The 22,063-nt window shown below is 42.0% G+C and overlaps 1 protein-coding gene across 1 annotated transcript in view; it reads left to right on the top strand.

Moving 5' to 3' along the window:
- ELMOD1 (ELMO domain containing 1) overlaps positions 1-6,713 on the top strand; it is a 30,046-nt gene extending 23,333 nt beyond the window's left edge. The window contains exon 10 of the mRNA XM_028105920.2: positions 6,541-6,713. Within this exon, the coding sequence (XP_027961721.2) occupies positions 6,541-6,713 (173 nt within the window). The remainder of the gene's footprint in view (positions 1-6,540) is intronic.
- The last annotated feature ends 15,350 nt before the right edge of the window (positions 6,714-22,063 follow it).

The following is a 22,063-nucleotide window of genomic DNA, read 5'->3' as shown; positions in this document are numbered from 1 at the left end:
ACATCAGAAGGAGATGATTCTAAAAGTTTCCAAAGCTGCCACATGAAGAATTGGGAATCAAGATGACACTGGAATTCTCACCAGCAATACTGTATTCTAGAAGACAGTGGAATAATGTATTCAAAAATTTAAGAGAATATTTTTTAAAATCTAAGGGCATATGATTTCAATTTAGATTTCTATACCCAGGCTAACTTCCCAATTAAGTGTGAGAGAACAATAAAGATATTTTTTAAATGCAAGGTCTTAAACATTTTACCTCCTTGTACCATTATTAGGAAGATCCTGAAGGGTATGTTTTCATAAAGAGAGTAATCCTGAAAGGAATAAGCAGGGTCCAGAGAGCAGGAAATCTATCACAGGAACAAAGTGAAGAGAATGTTCAAGGATGAAGGTGAAGGGAAAGCCCAAGGTGCTATCTGTGCAGCAGGATGAGAATAATAAATCTAGATTTTAGTAGGTTGGAAGGCTCTGGTAGAGACTCTTTGAAGAATATGAAATTGATGGAATATCACTGTGTTTGAATACACTGCAAAGATGCTGGAATAGCTTAGAGTCCAGTGGGTGAAAACTAAGCAAATAAACAGAGAGGGCAGTTGGTAATACGGCACAAAGAAAATTGTTAGAAAATATGTGATAATGTGGTTGGAATGGGTGAAAGGGACCTAAATCTTCATCTTCTTATAAAGGAAATCCAAAAAATCAAGCAATGGCCAATCATGTTATATAGAGCTATGGAGGTCGATAATCAAAAGAATCAGCACAAGAATTGATATGTTCCTTTAAGGAAGCAATAATTAAGGCAGGAGGTGCTGCTGGTTTTTGTTTTTTTTTTTGTAACAAGACTTGTTAAACTATGAGACTCTAAACTATGTGCATGTATAACTTAAGATAAAAATGAAGAGCAAATTTAAGAATACATATACCTTATAACTTGTTAAAAATGGAAAATTAAAGTCCGTTACATATGTGATTATAGCTCCTACTTTGACAACTAGATGATTATATTCACTTTGACCACTTCTGACAGATATTGAAGTTTTACTACAGATCAGGTTCTGTGCATCTAAAAAAATAATTAAAACATAGTGGAAGAATTTTGTAATTGGGAAGTAAATGTACTGTTTTTAAAAATTGAAAAGTCTTATGACTGGCACAGCTTACTCAGTCTGGGAGTCGAGGAAAACTTCCCAAAGCAAATGCCACTTTCCATGAGACCTGAGGGATGAGTGGCAGGAAATCAAGAAATGGTGGCTGAGTAGTCCAGCCACAGGGGGTGGCACAGGCAAAGGCCACAAGACAAAGAACACGGTGGACTCAAGAAACAGAGCATAGGGTTTGAGGAGGCAGGTGACAGAGCTGACAATAATAAGAGCAGGGATGGGGGGGTGAGGGGCACTTATCTTGAAGAGCTTTGTAAACCATTTGAAAGAACATCAACGGTACGTGCACCCCGATGTTTATAGCAGCAGTGTCCACAATAGCCAAACTATGGAAAGAGCCACGATGTCCATCGACAGATGAATGGATAAAGAAGATGTGGTATATACACAATGGAATATTATACATCCACTAAAAGGAATGAGATCTTGCCATTTGCAACGACGTGGATGGAACTGGAGGGTGTTATGCTGAGCGAAATAAGTCAGTCAGAGAAAGACATGTATCATATGACCTCGCTGATATGAGGAATTCTTAATCTCAGGAAACAAAGAGAGGGTTGCTGGAGTGATGGGGGGTGGGAGGGATGGGGTGGCTGGGTGATAGACATTGGGGAGGGTATGTGCTATGGTGAGCGCTGTGAATTGTGTGAGACTGTTGAATCATAGACCCATACCTCTGAAACAAATAATACATTATATGTTAAAAAGAAGAAGAAGATAGCAGGAAGGGAAAAATGAAGGGGGGGAAATTGGAGGGGGAGAGGAACCATGAGAGACAATGGGCTCTGAGAAACAAACTGAGGGTTCTAGAGGGGAGGGGGTGGGGGGATGGGTTAGCCTGGTGATGGGTATTAAAGAGGGCACGTTCTGCGTGGAGCACTGGGTGTTATACGCAAACGATGAATCATGGAACACTACATCAAAAACTAATGATGTAATGTATGGTCATTAACATAATAAAAAAAAACATCAACAGTAGATAAATAAGGCCCCTTGCTTTGCTTCCCTACCCCTTGTACGTAGCCTACTCTATATTTACCATGCTTTTTAGGGGAGCCAGGGAAGCAGTTTTGAGGTAAAATAGAATGAGTTTTAGTTTCAGGCATACTGGGGGTGAGTTCCTTCTGGGAAATCCACATGTAGCTAAACAGTAGACATTCCAATGTAAGGCCCTGGAGCTCTGAGGAATTCCAAGGGCAGATTTGGGAATCATGAGCATTGAGGAGAAAATCAGAGCCACACAGTGTGGGAGCTCTGGCAGGAAAAAACCAAAATTAGAATCATAGGAATTGACATTTAAAGACAGGCATTTTGTTGTTTGTATTCATTACCTCAGTGTAGAGCCTGATAGAGTAGGTACTCAGTAAATATTTGTTGGATGATTGGATGGATGGATGGATGGATGGACGGATGGATGGACGGACGGACGGACGGACGGATGGATGGATGGATGGATGGGAAGCTAAAATATTGGATAATGTCTTTTGTGGAAGAAAGGAAGTCTAGTTCCTCATGGAAAATTTAGCCTTGGCCTGAATGGATAGGCTTTCAAGACAACCCTAGCCCAAGTGAGTAGCATGCAATGGGGTTATTTATTTCCCAAGGCCCTCACCAGGTTTTAGAAAGAGCAGCAATCCCCCAATGATTGGGGTGTAAGCAGAGGGACTCATGCCTCTCCAGAGGAAGCAAACCATGCCCTAAATTCACTGTTCCTCCATCAGACATGATCAGTTCTGCACGTTTCCTCTATAATATTCTTGCAATTACCTGTGTCCTTGTTTATGTCTCTGATGTCTACTAACTGAATGCAGTGAAGCAAAACAAAGATACATTGCAGCAACAACAAATACACTGCAGGCTTGGGTTGGAAAGCCAAATTAGTATTCTAAACAGGTATTTCATCTAGGTGAAAAAATGTGAGAAAATAATAGCTCTATCATTCTGACTTTATAGTATTACTCAGTGAATACTGCACTGCTAAGGCAGTATGCTACAAAAATTGCATTCAATCTAAAGCCCCACTGAACATACAGTTCCCCTGAAATGAAGTAAGGCAAGGTGTAGTGAGCACAAGGAAAGTGTAATGATCAGAAGAGGAAAAAGAATGATCTTTCCTTTGACCTTCAGAAGAAGGGACTATTCAGTAAGAATAAGAACCAGGGAAAGAGAATACACTAGGAAAGGCAGCAGGTACAGTGGTGAAAAGTCAGCTGATTTCGAGTTCTCGCTTCCAGCTTCCAGCTATATGGTGTAACTGTACACTATTCAAATATCGTTTCTAAGCCCTATGTTCTCATCTGTTAAATGAAGATATATCTGCACTACCCACTCCACAAACAATTAAGAGGCTATAAGCAATAGCCTGGCCTCTGTTTCCTCCCTCTACTTTCCATGCCATTTTGTTACCTTCCTTAGCTACTAAATCATTGGCTCGGCTGAAATTGTCTACCTGGGTGTCTCTCCCCAAGAGACAAGAGAATTGGGGGGCACAGGAACTCTACCTTTTTCTTGTATCTGCTGCATATTTGTTAACTGGCAGATGAGCCAACTGATCAATTGACCAAGTGGATAAATGAACACTCTGTAATGTTATAAAAATGAGTGGAGTATTATAATTATAAATGTACCCTGGAAGCCAAGCCACCATTTCTGCATTTTGATTAAAATCATGTTATACAATCTGTATTTTCCTAGTAGGATGGAGAGAATCTGCAAGCTTTACAGCTTCACTTTTGTACCCTTAAGAGGAAGGATCCTGAGAATAGTGTCAGATTGCTAGCCACCCCACCTCTAGTCTTATCCTTGCCTAACTTTTTTTTTTCTTGCCTACCTTTTAAACCTTTCAAGATGTTTTTCTGTAATTGCATGTAAGGTGGAAAAATGAGGAAACCAAATGGATCTGCATTCTTTTAACGTTAGATCACCATTAGAGTGAGTTGCCAGTATACACGCACACTGTAGAAGAGTGAATATTTTTATGCATATGATGGAAAAGTGAATTCTTCGTTAAAAGATAATTTTCACAGTGCCTGTTCATTATTGTCAATAAGGGTAAAGACCTTATCACTCATGAGATAATAATGAGAATCTTTTAACTCATCATGTATGATTTTAATTCATAGTATTAGAAGCCTGACTCTATATACAAAACAGCTCAGATGTGTTTATTTGAGCTGAGAGGCCAAGTCAGGAAAACTATGTATTGTATATAGCACAGGAAGAAGAAATTTTAAATAGTCATAGATTTCACTTAAAACCATAAAAATATAATATTTAGGAAAAAGCCAAGGGAACTTAAAAAGAGGGCATCTTTTAGAGCAATGGATCTCAAATTTTAGTGACCTGAGATTCATCTTACTGCACTGAAGCTAAATCTGAGATGGGAGGTCTGCATTTTTAAAAGTACCCCATAGCATTCGTGGGATACTTTAGGAGTTTGCCCAGTCACTGAAATAGACAGATGATTGAATTCTTTTGGTTGAATAAGGTACTGAGATTAGAGGCAACCACTTCCTCTTGGTGTGCAGTAAACCCAGCAGAATAGTAAACAGACTCCCAGTCATGGCACGTGAGAAATGGTGAGGAGAAACAGGGATGCTTAACCTGGAAAAGGAAGAGGCTCAGGGCATAAGAGACACTTCAATTACCTGAGTTGGAGAAGGACTGAATTTGTTCCAAGAAATACAGGGTAACAGATTTTGGCCCAGTGTGAGGAAAAATCCTTTAAGAATCAGGTTCTTCATCCATGGGACAGGCTAATGTTAGTGTTGTCACCAGAAGAGCTCAAGGCTGGATGCTGCCTCCGGGACTCCCAGCACGAGAGAGAGCAGAGATGGACTGGACAGCTCCTGGGGTCGCTGATACCTGTGACCTGGGGCTTCCCTGACGTTAGCAGGTGCCCATAACAGTAGCAGTGGGCCCTGGGTGTGGCCCAGAGGCATGCGAGTGAGGGCTGGTGTGTGTCCCCGTCAAGAGATATTAAAAACAGACACATCAGTTAATATGTGTGGAGGGCCCAAAGATAATCCAATCCTAAAACAATGCAATGGTCAAACCCCCCCAAAAAGTAAAATGTTTTCTCTCTCCTTACTACCTTTCTTCCTGTAGTTGTAGAGAGACCATATACTTAAAAATGTATAAGCATATTTAACAGTGTAATGAATGAGAAAACCAGGTGTGTTTGTGGAAGTGGACCAGGATCTGGAAGTGTGTTGGGGGTGGGAAGGAAGGTCACTTCTAATTTTGTATTACAGTGAGATATGGTAAAGATTTTAAAATGTGTATTTACAGAGCTATGGTAAAGGTTTTCTCATAAGTAGCTAGTTACTAGAAAACCAAACGGTATTAATTTTTTTTTTTTTTTACTATTAGCATTGAGAATGTTTGTTCTCAAATTCTCTCCCCATGCCCCTTATCATTTCTGCTGCTCACTCCTTCCTGTGGAGGTGGAAGAGCTAGGATTCAAACCAGGTTTCTAGCTTCAGAATCCTTGCTCCTATATTCTGCTCCTTCTAATGCTAACACCAAGAAAAGCTTCTGTAATGTTCGATTTTTTAAACTAGAATTATTTCCTTAAATGCTTTGCTTCTAATATATGAGACACTTGAGTTTGTAATAGGTTTACTACATACAAATATCTATTATTGTCTTTTTAAAAAACTATTCACATTTCAGTTCTGAATGTGGTGGGGGGAGGGTGCACAGTGGGGAGACAGAGCACAGTGAATAGATTCAAATACCTAACGTTTATTCCAAAAATGCTTCCAATCTAGATCATTCATAGATAACACTTTGGAGACAGAGAAGTATTTGAATATGACATTATGCTTCAGAGCAAGAAGGTCTTATTAACAATTTCATGTAGTTTAATGACCAGTATGTGTTGTTCAGAGTTGACTTACAATTTTTATTGTCTCATAATAGACTGTCAGAAGTCATTTGTTTGATTTGTCAGAGTAATTTAAAACTTTACTCAAATCAAATATCAAGAGAAAAAAAGCTGACTGATTTTGAAAAATCAGACCGTTATTTTGATTTAATCAGGAGGGGAAGGATGAGGTAGTCACCATCGGCCTTTCGGATTATGTTCCAGATGTGATTCATATTCAAGAGATGGCGGAACTGATTTGTCTTCCTCCTTGGGAAGAGTGAGAATAATTCCAGAACCAATTGCAAAAATCTTGCAGATTGGTGGCTTCTACTGCACTAGTTTTAAAGAATAATCTTTAACAGTAATATTTGCTGCATTTTGATCTCTTCTTTGAGCTCCGTGGTTGCTGTCATTTGGTCTGACATCTCTTTCAGCATTCAGTGATTTTGAATGAAATTAAGGACTTTTTTTTCTCCTGCATTCTTATCACTGTCTTATCTCTAACAGGCTATTTGATGCATGAGTTTCATAAGTTTTGGATTGAAGAGGACCCCATGGACATAATGGAATTCAATCGTGTGCGGGAGAAATTCCGCAAGCGGATCATAAGACAGCTGCAAAACCCAGACATGGCGTTGTGCCCACACTTTGCTGCCTCAGAAGGTTTAATCAACATGTAGTCACCCACGCTGGTTTTAACGGATACCCTAGAACACTGCCTCATTGTCATGTTAGATCCCTGCTTAGGTCCCAGCTCACACACTGAATGCACAGTGATTGTATGCATGCCTTTTGGTACAGTATTTTCATCTCTTGGTCATAATTACCAGATTCCCAGATACCACTATTCCTGGAGTATCTGTCATCCAGTGACTGTTCATATTGTGGCATTATGCAGTGTTACATTTGCCTTGACACCCAGGTATGGAGAGAGTTTTCTATTTTTTTAGATTGTTTTCCTCCCCCTCGTAATTCAGCATTGAAGAACTGTATTTCTCTAGCTGTATTTTGTATGTAAGAGATTTAGCTGAATCTTGTTCTGTGAAAGCCTTTTAATTTATTGATATGTTTCATGACTACTGCTGCTAGCTCTTCAGGCCAGGTTCACGCTTGGATCTCACTCCACTAAAGTATATGACTTTCAAATAATACAGACAGACAGACACATGATAAGCCAAACCATTCCTGCAAACACAGCCGCGCTTCATGAAAATGTAACGAGGCTTACAAGAAGCAGATTTAGGTAGGTGCTGTTTTTGTTTGAAGAACCGCAAAATTATATTGTAACTTCCCCCGGCTGCAACTGTGTCATAGTCATATGGATACAAAATTATTTTATTCCCATAATTTTACTGGCTTGGATGCCTAAATATGTTTATGATGCTTGGAGCCTCAGAAAAGAAGTATGCATACTTCAAAAGCTGCAAAAGGTTTTTCACTGCCTGCCTCTTGCTGAACTCAGAGTTACACCCTGGCACTGTTCTGATCCAACTATCTTTGCTTGGGGAACTGAGAGCTGACTGGTTTGTTTTCAATGTCAAGAGGTTATATCAAAAAACAATTTGCAAGAAAATGTGTTGCAAGAGAGGGACCTAAGCTGTGTCCTTCTGTAGTATTTCTTGAAAATAATGACCTTGTCTTGTATCAGTGAAAAAAGTAAATTGCTTGGAAGGGAAAAAACATCAAATCATTCCAAAACTGCTAAAAATCATTTTAAACCATGATTTAGTTTGGAATTATGATTGTAGTCTGTTGAATAGTATTTACCATGGCATTTCATACCCATGGTATTTTATACCTTCTATCAATTTTAGTATTATTAGACATTTGTGTAATCACTTGCTTATTTAAATGAAGTCTGAGTACTGCCTAACTGTCAGTTATATGAATAAATTACATGTCATTCTACTGTAACGTATAGTGGATTTCATTTTAATATTTTTGTGCTTGTACAGCTTCTGAATATGCAAATATGTGAGTGGGTAGAATGTCAAAGACAGACAACCTGGAGCTGAATATAAATCACGCCATCATTCAGAGTAACCACGTGTAAATTAGAGCGTGTCATGTCTGAGAGACTTCTTTTATTTAATGTTGATGCCTGATGGTGCTTTAATGAAAGAGCAAGATCCAGCTTCTTCTTTGTAACTTCCTATAAAGCCTGGTTTATCTACAGCTAGACGATGATAAAGGCAACATTAAGCTGCCTATTGTTTCCTTGTCCCTTCTAGCTCCTCGGGGACTGTGCTATACTTTCTCTCTCAGCTGCGTACCAGGTGGCAGCATTTTGCACTGCATCTATTACAGCCCTGTGCCCTTCGGCAGAATGGAGAAGGGAAGGAGTTGATGAACGCGTGATGTGTATCATGAGGAATGACAAGAATACAGATTCCTCTCCAGGGTGAGAATGTGTGAACCTGCTAAATGGCCTGTCCTGGGAGCCGTGAGTGTGCACCGCAGCTGCAAGCTGCTGAGCGTGCAGACAGCTCTCCACTTCAGTATATATAGCCTTTGTCAGCCACATGTGCGTCCCGTCTGCTGCTCCCCACCAGGGCCCCGCGTCGCTGCCGCGGCTTGACAGTATGTGGCATTTACACCAGCTCACGTCTCTTCTGCTCAGGTAGAGACAGTTGACGGTAACAAAGCGGGGAGTTTCCCCTCCCAGCTCCTTGCATCTCTCTCTGTTGTACCCTAACATGGCTGCACAATTTTAGGATGAGCCAACTGCCAGCTCCTTCCAGTTCCGAGTATTATTAGACTTCTCGTTAACACCTCTTCGTGAAAGATGCGTTCTACCCAGTAACCGGAAGTGAGGTGAGAAAAAGAGGAGGAGGTTTCAAAAGCATAAAAAAATGTGTGATGTGTACGCGTTTTCCCCTTGAGCGTTCTCAGCTTGCGTATCGTCGTTGCACCGAACAAGGGTTGACCGCTTAAAATGTAAATTATGTAGCAAGCCTCTCACAAGTTTTCCAAAACACTGCTTGCTATGATAAACACATTCCGGTTTGTACCACAGAAAGAAAACTCTTTGAAGCACTATTTTTGAAAAGTATGACTTCCACTTGACGTTCCTTATCACAGTTCTTATTATTGTAACTGAAAAAATAGTTTTTGCCTGATAACCCACCACCTTTTCCACTTGAAACAAAACTTAAATACATACCTATCCCAAAATGTAGGGTGACCTTACAATATATCTTCCAAAGCTCATGACATTTGTGAGAGAAAAAGAGGATGCTGTTAATAATTTCTTCAGGACAACGGCGTGAACTGGGACAGTATAAGGAAACTGAGATGTCAGACATTAAGTAGGGACCGTCTACCCACAGCTCAGACGAATGCAACCTGATTTTTTCACGTTCAAGCCTCTGGCAGAAGTATATCACAGGCAGACAGACATTTTGATATCTAGGATATTATCCAACATCTTAAAGACCCATCAAGAGGCACAAGCTTCATCTGAGAAGCTCACATGAATAGGCTAGGCTTATTTATAGAAGGCGGTAGGGAAACAAAACCCAGCAATCAAACTCCATGGCCCTAAATTAGCTTGATTTGTAAACAGCTGGGGCCAGATCCAAACTGAAGAAATATCAGGAGCAGACCAAAGTTGGTAAAGTGTGGGGATCAGGCATGAGAAATAGAAGGAAAAGGGGACAGAAAAAAAAAGTGTCAGCTAGGTCCATAGCCATACCTAGGAAACTTTGAGCCACGGTGACATAGTCTATCAAAGCAATGCTTCTAATTCTTCAGGGAGCTTGAAGTAACTGCTCTAATCTGGAAACAAAATGGCAGAAAAGCAGAATCAAGTATAACATCAAGTCCTAGAATGACAGAGATTCCGTTACGGTTTCCATTTCAAGAGTGAACATTTAGTGAGTGCTGATGCTATGTGCCAGGACCATGCTAGCCTTTACTTGGATTAGTTCATCTCCTCAACAACATACAAAGTAAAATTGCTTCCTTCTTTTTCTAGACAAACAGGCTTAGAGAATCAAATATATTGCCACGGGTCTCAAGAAAACAAAATATCACCTCACACAGCAAAATGTTGGTGAAGATGTGGAGAAAAGGGAACCCAGGTGCACTGTGGGTGGGAATGCAAACTGGGGCAGCCACTCTGGAAAACAGTGTGGAGGTTCCTCAAAAAATTAAAAACAGAACTACTCTGTGATCCAGCAATTCCATTTCTGGGTATTTATTCAAAGGAAATGAAAGCACTAACTCAAAAAGATATCTGCAAACCCAAGTTCACTAGAGCATTACTTACGATAGCCAAGACATGAAAACAAGTGTCCATCGAACCATGAATATATATATATATATATGCCAAGTTTTCTTTACTCATATATTCTACACACACACACACACACACACACACACACACACACACACACTGGAATTATTATTCAGCCAATAAAAGAAGGAAATTCTGACATTTGTGACAACATGGATGGAACCTGAGGGCATTACGCTAAGTGAAATAAGTCAGACAGAAAGGCAAATACCTTATGATCTCACTTATATGTGGAATCTAAAAAAAAAGGCCTGAACTCACAGATACATATTGTGGTTGCCAGAGCAGGTGGTAAGGTAAAGGTGGTCAAGAGGTACAAAAAAGAAGCAGTAGTAAATGGCACAGCTAGATCTTGAACCCAGGGCCTTAAGCCCTGATTTGTAATCATGTTGTCTCCCTAACTGGAATTATTCTCTATTGCCCAGGGTAGATTATAAGCTTAAGTACACAACGTACCCCCCAAGTGATAATATATATGTAAAAAGTTTTTGCCAGGTGTCTTTAGGATGAATTCATACGCTGCAGATCACAAATGCTGCCACACTGTCCCTCAGGACTTCCCCCATTTTGGGTTAGAATTCCTTTCTTGATACACAAAGAACAATTTTGATGGGACTGTGAGCTCTCTCTCCTGATCTCTGTCTCCCCCAAGAGTCATGGGAGCCTGCACACCACCTCCAGGCTCCCCTGTGGGAAACTTCAGTGAGGCTCCTCCATGGGCCTGCAGAGCCTGGGCTGCAATATGCTCACACAGATGCTTAGGAGAGAGGTCAGGGCAGGATTACAAAAAATAAAACGTTGACTTAGTACCTTCCTATTATTTTATCTATTGTGTACCTGGCACTGTGGTCTCCTTTGCAAAAGAGGCCATAGATGAAAAGTTTGTGGTGGGGCACCTGGCTGGCTCTGTTGGGTAAGCGTCCAACTCTTGGTTTCTGTTCAGGTCATGATCTCAGGGTCATAAGATCAAGCCCCGCATCACGCTCTGCACTCAGCATGGAGTCCGCTTGAGAGTCTCTTTTCCTCTGCCACTCCCCCTACTCATGTAAGTGGGCTCTCTCTCTCTCTCTCTCTCTCTCTCAAATAAATAAATAAATAAATAAATGTATGTGGCAAAGAGAAGAGAAAGCTGAGCTTCAGCTTGTAAAGCAACAGTTGAACCCCCTCCATCATGCAAGGCGGGTTAAAGGAGGTCCCTTTAAGACTGCCACCTACCATAACAATAGCTCAGATGCATTCCACAGCATCACAAGGCATGGGTCTTGGAATAGACTTTATTAGGAACATTTCTAAATCAAGGATTAGCAAGAAGAAACCAGATACGAATGCGTCCCATGTCCCAAGGCATACCAGGGCCCGTGTGCTGTGCTAGACACACGGTAGGTCTGAGTTTGGGTGAAGAATCCCGATACCCCTGTTGTCCTCCCTTCTTTTAGGGCAAGCTTGAGAGCAACCATGGGGGAGGTGGTGATCTGACAGGATCACTTTGTACCCAGGCACTCTGGATCTGGCTGCCAGCCACCCTGCCCCTGCAGACCATGGGATGTGCGGGATGTTGCCCTGGGGAAGGAAATCTCTGGTCCTAATGAAAGGTAAGCAGACGCAACCCCTTCCGAAGGGAGAGAAAAGAGCCTTCAGGCACAGATAGTTTGGTCAAGCAGCCCAAAGAGAGTTTGTGAGTTCTTTTTTGACAAATCTCATCATATCACACCCATACACTTATATTTTAGATATATTAGCTCTTCTCTGCCAAGTGTGTAACAACAAGGAATAGGGACATCAGCAGCCTCTCGGTATATGATACTAAAAGTTAAATAATCTGCTTTTGGTCAAGTTTTTACTATTTCTGCAAAGTACAGCAGGGAAAACTGGCAGTCAGAAGACCAACATTGCAGCCTACCTGCTGCTAGCCTTCATTAGGCCAGTGACTTGCCCTCTGTGACTTCACTTTTATCATCCGTAACAGAAAAATAATAATGACAGCTCCTCTTCAGATGATTATTGTTAAGAGTAAAAATCAAATAAGCTCTCATTAATTAAAGTGCTTGGGAAACTCCAAAGTACTGGTTAAACACATGTTTAATTACAGTTGGTATTTTATCCATTTGGTTTTTGGCTATGAGCTTACTCTAACAGAAAAGCTATAAAATTTGTCCTTGTAGCCAGTGTCCCCCATTAATTCAATTCAGCAAATATTTATTGAGCACTCACTTTGTGCCAGGCATCATGCCAAGACTGGGGATAAAATGGGAAACAAGACAGTGTCCTTGGTCTCACAGACCTCATCGTCTAAACAGCGCCTTCTTGTCAGATGTGGTCCTTGGGCCAGGGGCAGGAGCACTGCTAGAAATGAATTGTCGCGGGGCGCCTGGCTGGCTCGGTTGGTTGGGCGTCTGCCTTCGGCTCAGGTCATGATCCCAGGGTCCTGGGATCGAGCTCCGCGTCGGGCTCCCTGCTCAGCGGGGAGGCTGCTTCTCTCTCTCTCTCTCCGCCTCTGCCTTTCTCCTGCTCGTTCTCTCTCTAATCAATAAAATCTTTAAAAAAAAAAAAAAGAAATGAATCACTGCAACCCCTCTCCAGACCTACTGAAAAGAATCATGTAACACTCTCCTCAGCCGGTTCATGTGCACTTCTAAGTTTGACAAACACTGCTCTAGAGGGTATTGATCCGGTCACTCTCCACTGAAACCTGACAAAGACTACACCTCAACTGTTAATGGTTTAGAAATCAATCAAACATCCCCTTTGTTTTCCCACAGCTTACTCTGGAGCAAAGAAGGACTACATGTTCTGTTGTCATCCACTTCCAAGTGCAGACAGGAGTCCACGTGGAAGAGCAGGAGGGCTGTGAGGGACTGGATTCTGTGTCCCTCAGTACACTGTGTCCCCTTCATATGCTGAAACCCTAACCCCCACTGTGATGGTCTTAGGAGGTGAGGCCTTTGGGGTGATTAGGTCATGAGGCTTCGTGGATAGGAAGAGACATGAGAATCTCTCTTCTCTTTCTCTCTCTCTCTTCCTCTCTCTCCCTGATGGAACAATAAGAGGGTGGCCATCAGCAGACCAAGAAGAGTGCCCTCACCAGACACTGGATCTGCTGGTACCTCAATCATGGACTTCCCAGCTTCCAGAACTATGAGAAATAAATTGTTGTTTAAGCCACTCAGCCTATGGGATATTTGTTACAGCAGCCCAAACCGACTAAGACATCAACTTGGACACGGGAGGACGGCCTGCCTTTCCACCCAATGCTTCTTGAGACGTCAAAGCTGCTGCTGCCCCAGATGCATACTCTCACTGAAGGCCATTCTCAGAGTTTTGTTCTCAGAGTTATCTGTCAGAGTGGCCAGCCTCTTACATGCTGGAGAAAGCAAACAGAGTCTTCATATAGTAGCCAAAGTCTTCCCCTCACTGAACAGAAATTATCCAGTTGCAGCTTAGCAACTATCCAGAGAAGTCATTTGAATTCTGAGGCATGTGCTTCCGAGACCAAACCCGGAAGCTTGGAAGCAGCAAGAGGGTAAGAATCAGAATAATGCAACTCTGCCACCCCAGTGTTCTGACCCTATTCTAGGAGAGAACCAAGGAGTGCACTTGTGATAAGCACCAGGTGATGTATGAAGTGGTGAATCACTATATTGTACACCTGAAACTAATATCACCCTGTATGTTAACTGAAATTTAAATAAAAATTATTTAAAATAAATATAAAAATAAATTTTTAAAAAGTTTTTAAAAAGGGATGTGGGGTAGCTCAGTCAGTTAAGTGTCCAACTCTTGATTTCGGCTTAGGTCATGATCTCACAGTCACGAGACAGAGCCCTGCCTCGGGCTTTGCACTGGGCGTGCAGCCGGCTTAAGATTCTCTCTCTCTCTCTCTCTCTCTCCCTCTGCCTGTTCCCACTCCTGTCTCTCTAAACAAACAAAAACTTCAAGAAATTTTTTGAAAAAGAGAGAGAACCAAACATTTACAGAACAAGGTGGAGCCAGTCTTAAATAAACTATAATCTCACCTAACTTATAACAATCTAATCTTTTCTCATGACCTAGAATAAAAATGGCAAGTTTAAACCAATTTAAAATACTAGTCAATTGTAAGAAAGCTATTTAAATGTCCTTATGAAACTGCTACTTTTGGGGTTACGCCTATCCTTACCATAAGCCCCATAGCTAATTTCCTGGCTTTCGGTCTTTTCCTTGCTTATACTTGGGTTCCTGACTCTATTTAAGTATAAAATGAATTAACATGTATGAATATGCTACACAAATGTGACGGTTTCTCTTTTGTAAAAATTATTACTATTTGCAGCAGGATACATGGATCATCTAAACAGGATTCATCTAAAATGCCATTAACTTGCTGTGGGTTTATTTTTTTATGGATTAATATGTTTTAATTACATTAATTTTGTTTACTTTCCCAGCTTCTGAAAGCATTTCTTAATCAAACTTTTTAAGATAACTGTACGTCTTACCACATGCAGTTGTAAGGAATGATATGGGAAGATCCCATACACTCTACATCCATTTCCCCCCAACAGTAGCATCCTGCATAACTATAGCACAATATCACAACCAGGAAGCCGACACTGACACAATCCACCTCAGATTTCATCAGTGTCATATGTACTCATTTGTGAGAGTTCTGTTCTCTGCACTTTGATCCTGTGTGTACACTTCTGTAACTGACACCACAATCAATGTTCAGAACATTTCAATCACCATAAGGATGCCTTAGGCAGCCCTTCTATAAGCACACCCACCTTCTTCCCCCACCCCAGTCTGTAAGCACTGACAACCACTAATCTGTTTTCCATCTCTATCATCTGGTCATTTCAATCATGTTTTATAAATGGAATAATATGGTATGTAACCTTTTCTGATTAGCTTTTTCACTCAGCATAATTCCTTAAGATCCATCCACGTTTTTCCCTTTAGCAATAGTTTATTCCTTTTTATTGCTGAGTAGTATTCTGTCGACGAACCATACCAGTTTCTTTAACCATTCATCTGTTGAAGCATATTTGAATTGTTTCAAGTTTTTGGCTCTTACAAATAAAAGTTGCTCTGAATATTACTGTGCCTATTTTTATGTGAAAATAATCTCCATCACTTATTTCACCCATCCTCCCAGCAACCTCCCCTCTGGTAACCAGCAGTTAGTTCTCTCTAGTTAAGAATCTGTTTCTTGGGCGCCTGGGTGGCTCCGTCGTCAAGCGTCTGCCTTCGGCTCAGGTCATGACCCCAGGGTCCTGGGATCGAGCCCCGCATCGGGCTCCCTGCTCAGCGGGGAGCCTGCTTCTCCCTCTCCCACTCCCCCTGCTTGTGTTCCTGCTCTCGCTGTGTCTCTCTCTGTCAAATAAATAAATAAAATCTTTAAAAAAAAAAAAAGAATCTGTTTCTTGCTTTGTGTATGTCTGTCTGTTTTCCTTTGTTCATTTGTTTTGTTTCTCAAATTCCACATATAAGTGAAATCATACAGTATTTGTCTTTTTCTGACTAACTTACCTCATTTAGCATTATACTCTCCATCCATGTCATTGCAAATGTTAAGATTTCATTCCTTTTTTTTTTTAAGATTTTATTTATTTATTTGACAGAGAGACACAGCGAGAGCAGGAACACAAGCAGGGGGAGTGGGAGAGGGAGAAGCAGGCTTCCCGCCGAGCAGGGAGCCCGAGGTAGGACTCGATCCCAGGACCCTGGGACCATGACCTGAGCCGAAGGCAGACACAACGACTGAGCCACCCAGGCGCCCAAGATTTCATCCCTTTTCATGGCTAACATTCCATTATATATATATGTACACCATACCTTCCTTATCCATTCATCTATCAATGGACACATGGGCTGCAATGCACATTTAATTTCATAAGAAACAGCCAAGTTATTTTCCAGAGGAGCTGAACCATTGTACACAAAAGATGAGTAGGAATTTCTAGATACAGCAGAGACTGCCAGTAATTCCCCAATTATCTGAGTGACCCATCTCTCATAGTGATTGAAACCCCTAATTTTGGCTACCCCGAAGTAAAGACTTATATTCTCTGTCTTCCCTCACAGCTAGGTATGATCACTTGATTAATTCTGGCTACTGTTTTGTAAGTAGGAGTCTTGCGGGAAGCTTCTAAGAATATTCCATGAAAGAAATGCAGATTGTACCCTCTGCCCCTTTACTTATTTCTTGGTTCGTCCTGCTGCTATAAACTAAATGTGATATTTGCCATCCTGGATCATAAATACAAGTGCTGCATCCTAGGGATGTCAGGGTGGTAAGCTGGAAGTAGCCTAAGTCCCTGAAGACCCCGGCAGACCTATTAGCCCTAGACTGTCTTGCCCAGACTTTTATGTGAAAGAAAAATAAACTATGTGATTTAGGCTGTTCTTTAATTCCCTGTTATTCATAGCCGGGACTGAATCCTGACCAGGTACCAAAGCACGGAGACATAAGTGATCCACCCAGGAAACACCATTAGCTCAGAACAGTGTGAGCACGGAGTACTCCTTGGTACCTAACTAGAAAGGAAGCAGAAGCCAAAGACAAAAGCAAGGCCCAGTCGCGAAGGGTGTGGCATACCAGGGCTGCTCATCTACAGGAACAGAGAGCGCTCTTTCAAAAGCTTGCCTAAAAGGTCTAGGAGTACCCATGCGTCCAGATGGGTTTTCCCACAAACCACTGAGAGGGAGGCTTGGCCTTGGCAGTAGGCTGGAGCCCTCCCTGAGGCCGCTGCCTCCCCAGGATCTGCTGGGCAGCTCAGCCTCCTGGCTTCACTGCTGCTTTGGCAGCGGACACTGCAGCTGTGGTGCACACATTATGAGACATCATTCAGAGCCCCCTCGTCACCAGATCTCTCCAACGGCCCTGCTTGTAGCTACAGTATCACCAAAGATGCTCAAGAAGACAGCGCCTTCAGACTCTGGCCCAAACTCCCCTCCCCCATCAGAGGCGTCTCAAGAGCAGAAGGGATTTCAGACACCTTTCTACCCTCTCCACACTTCTTCTGGAGCTAAAGCACAAAACTCCTTCCCTCTCCCGCAGAATACACACGCACACACACACGCACACATACACTTTCTCACTCTCCATGAACCACACACACACACACACACACACACGTAAACATGGCAACCCTGTGACTATGGCAGGGCTGTGATATGGTCAGATTTACACTTAAGACTTCTGTCTGCTTTTGCTGCATGGAAAATGGTTTCGAAGACAGCAGGAAAAGAAGCAAATACAACTGTGATGCCCAAGCAAGAAATTCTGAGGGCCTGAACCAAAGCAGAGATTGGGGGGTATATTTGAGGATCTCCTCCCCGCAGAGAGGAGGGGACATATTTGAGTAGCACGAAACAAGTAAAATCAACAGCGTTTGGTGACCGGTAGACAGAGGGTGAGGGTAGGGAGGGACACGGGGAGACTCTTCCGGGACAACGTTGACACTAAAGCTACTAGAAACAGCCGCCAATCACTGGCCACTGACTCCATGCTGCTCCTTGAGTCTGGTGCTTCATATTCATCACCTCTTAATTCTTAGACTCACTCTGTGGAATACAGTTTTAACCCACACTTGACAAATAAGGAAACTGAGGCAAGGAAAAGTTGAGTGACCTACTCAGAACTTCCCAGGTAGAAACCAACAAGGATATGCCTCCAACCCTGTCCTCTGGCTCAGTGCAGGTCTCTATGACACAAGCCTACGTGTCTACATAGTCCCCCAGTTCAGCATTCAGATTCTGTTTTTCAGAAAAGGAACTGAAAGAAAATATACCAAAATGGTTACCTTCGGATGGCAGAAGCTGTTTTTATTTTATACACATCTATGTCTTCCAGATTTTCTTCCATGCATTCAAACGGTATCTATAATCTAAAGGAAGCGATAAATGTTTCTATTTAGACAATAATATAACACTCTGAGAAAGAAAAGCTTCGGAAATCTAAACATATGTACGTATTCTTGGGCAGGAAAGAGGGGAGGGTCTTAAATCACAGGCCCAGGTTGCCGAAGAAGTGAGAGCCAAGCCTAATAAATACTCCCAGTAAAAGCCGTGTCAGATGGCAGGCCCCTTGGCTGGTGCTGGCCAGGAAGGCCCCTCCTTTCACAAAGACATTACCTTGAGAAATTCTCATTATCTCACTGGCTCTGAGACAACTAGTTTGTTGGTTTTTCCTCTTTAAAAAAATTTTTGTCAGTAATAATTTCAGGCACTGAAACAAAAATTCCAGACAGCACATCCTCTGCCAACACTTCATAAGTGTCTGAATAATGGCACCATGAATATTTATGTCTGGTTATTATCATGGCTACAAGGAACGACAGTTTCAGCACAAGTGACCATATTCGTTTTCATCTCGCTGTTTGACCCTGAATATTCTTTATTTCTCCCGCTCAGCAGCACCACATACCCCGCTGCAGATTTGCGTATGGTCCTGTTACACAGGGGGAATACTCCTTGAAGAAATGTTCAGTTTTCCTTTCCTGTGCAACCAGAGAGCTAGGGAATCCTGCATTCGTCCATCCATCCATTGGCAAATGCTCACTGAGGACCCTGTGCTGGGCTCCAGGACACAAAGCTGACATGTTCCTTGCCCGCAAGTCGGGTCAGGAGACAGACACATCAACAGCCCGTTACACTACACTGAGGTGAGTGCAATGAATGGCTGGCACTAGGTCGCAGGTGCTGTGGCAGATACTACTAATGGGGACAACATGAACAAAGGCACCAAGCTGAAAAGAGCACAGTCTGGGCAGAGCATGACAAGCAGTTCAATGTTGTCAGAGAGCAGCGAGACGGAATAAGAATGGCCTCAAAGGCTTCAAGAAAGACCTGGGACTTGAGGGTGAATTTAAGGGATCAAAATTAAGGCAGCAAGATTGATGGGAGATTGGTAGTACAGGCCAGGAAACAAAATTATGGGGGCCCAAACTGGAACTGTGGGGGTGGGTATATGGAAGAGGAAACAGATTCAGAAACTACTGGAAAGATTAAAGCAGAAAACACTGGTCCCTGATTACAGGAGGAGGGTGGTATGCATTTGGACGAGTTGGGAGAGGAGCATCAGGGTGTAGGAGTGGGAGGAACCAATACATAGAAAAATCTGCAGATTATTTTATGGAAATTTCATCTATTTAAAACACAGTGTCTTCCAACCCAGGTTCTTATTGTCTCTTTTCAAATATTCAAATCTTATTCTAGTCCCTCAATAACATTTCATCATTTTCCTCACTTAGGTCTCACTTATTTCTTTCTAGATGGATACAGATGGATTTTTTATTTCCCTGTTGCTATTGTAAATGGGCTCTCTTTTTCATCATATTTTCTCATTAGTTGCATCAGTTAAGATTCACTTGGTTACAAATGACAGAAAATCCAACTCAAATTGATATAAACAAATAATAGTAACACACACTGAGCGCTTATTATTGCTAGATATTGATCCAAGCACTTTACATGTATTAATCTTCTGACTCAGTTAAATATAAGGAGAAGATTTAAATGAAAAAAATGAGTCATGTCTGTCTTCAAATATAGATGGATCCAGCAGCTCAAAAACCCTCACCAGGCCTGAGTATGTCTCCATCTCTTGGCTCCACAGTGGCAGTGACGGAAGCAGCTTCCACACTGTCTACTTTTAGGTGCAGGCCTGGCGAGGATTTAGGTGGAAGAACCTGCTCCAGATAAAGACCTCACACTGAGTCTCTCACTAGCCCAACTTGAGATGTGTGCCCATCACTGCTACTAGAGGGAAGTGGTGCTTTGACTGACTAGATGTGGTCACGTGCCACTCTCCCAAAACCGAATACACTGAGAGTAGGGGAGGAGTCACTCAGTCTTAAACAAATCCTTTGCAAGAAGTAGGGACGTGGGGGGAGATGGCAAAAAGATAACCAACGTCCACTCCACTGGTTACTAGTCCATCGATTACTATTATTACTTTGGATTAAAAGTACACAAACACACACACACATGCCGAAATATTACATGTGTAGTGTACATATAACAAGCAACCAGCCTGGATAATTTCAAGGTTACTTTAATTGGGTGTTGTACTAGATTGATTGTACTGGTAACCCCAATCTTCACACTTCCCTGAATCTGATCTCTCTGCTCTCCACACTGACTCTGGGCTCAGCCTGGTGCCTCGCTTTTACCGATGGGACAATCTCAAACCTGATACAAACAGTCCTGAAAAAGAAACTTTAGGTTTCCTCCTCCTCTCTTTGAACTTGGCCACCACCAGGAAGACAAGCTTGGGTTAGCCTGCTAGAGGATCAAAAACCATGTGGAAGAATGTCAAGATACCCTAGCTAACGCTATCCTAGACCCAACCAGCCCCAGCCGACCTGCCAGCTGACTGCAGATGCATGAGCAAGCCCAGCCAAGATTAGCCAAGCTCAGCCCGGATCAGCAGAACCACCCCACCATAGACTCGTGAGAAATAAAAAATGGTTGTTGTTTTAAGCCACTAAGTTGTATAGTGACTTATAATGCAGCAATAGGTATCTGAAATAGACATTCTCCATTTATGCCTAATAACGTGATTATCAAAATTAACAAAGGCAACAAAGCCCAATATACTAATGGGCTAGTGCTGGTGCTCAGGAAGATAGCAGGAAAGAGATGGACACAGGGCTGCAACCTGAATAGGTTGCTACATTAGGCACACTAGCAGCCTGACATCCTGGAGAGCAGGGCCAAGCATACTGAAAGGCAGAAGTAAGTTATTAACAAAGGTAATTTGCAAATCGAACCAATCAACATACAAGTTTCAATTCACACATTTTTGTGATATACTATTAAGTGATGCAGAGGTCTAGGCCTTGAGGCAAAGATAAAGGAGCTGCGGAGAGGAGACGCCAGCTCATGAAATGAGAGCATAATGATCCCTGTGATACGACCAAGTACACATAGGCGAGACGGAGGAGCAGAGCAACATACAACAGGAGAAGGGAGACGGCTAGCCCTGGGGTGCAGGAAACTTGAAGGAAAGAAACCAAGCCAGATTTTCCATGAAATGGGAAGAATATAATCCCAGGAAATTTGAAAGCTTGAAGAGTATACTAAAGGATGTGAATCATGTTGCAAACCACAGAAAAATCTGGAAAATTTTATTTCATTGTTTTTGTGCTAGAATAGAAAAAGCAGAGTTGACGTCAGGAGATGCGAGTTTTGTTTCTGCTTGACCTTGGGTAAGCCAGAGAATGTCTTTGTGTTTTGTTCTTTGCTTTTTAAGATTGATTGATTGATTGATTGATTGATTGATTTTTAAGTATCTCTACACCTAACCCAGAGCTCAAGCCCACAACCCCAAGATCAAGAGTTGCACCCTACACCAACTGAGCCAGCCAGCCACCCCAGAACATCTTTGGATCTTACTTTTCTCATCTATAAAATAAAGAAATTCAATAATCTCTAACCTTTCCTCCATGTCTAAAAATTCTCCATTTCTTTCCTTCTATCTCTCCCCCCCGACCACCTCCCTCTCTTCCTTCTCTCTCCTCCCCTTCTATATATAGCAAAAAATATAATTTCTGGAATATTTCATCCACCTTACCTTTGGTCCAAGAATCAGCTCTTCTCCAGAGAGCTGGAAGAGGAGCGAAGAAATGAGCCAACTGTCAAAGCTGAGGATGAGGGAGATATACATATTTGTCTCCAAACATATGATGAAAAAGAATAATCTTTTGGCTATTACCATTTTCCAGAAATGTTTCAAATCTTCCAACAGTA

Source organism: Eumetopias jubatus, unplaced genomic scaffold (genome assembly GCF_037043125.1).
Source record: "Eumetopias jubatus isolate StellerSeaLion01/CBP00866 unplaced genomic scaffold, mEumJub1_p1.0 scaffold_13, whole genome shotgun sequence".
NCBI lineage: Eukaryota > Metazoa > Chordata > Mammalia > Carnivora > Otariidae > Eumetopias > Eumetopias jubatus.
The sequence above is the reverse complement of the archived record's forward strand: the minus strand, read 5'-3'. Positions and strand labels throughout refer to the sequence as shown.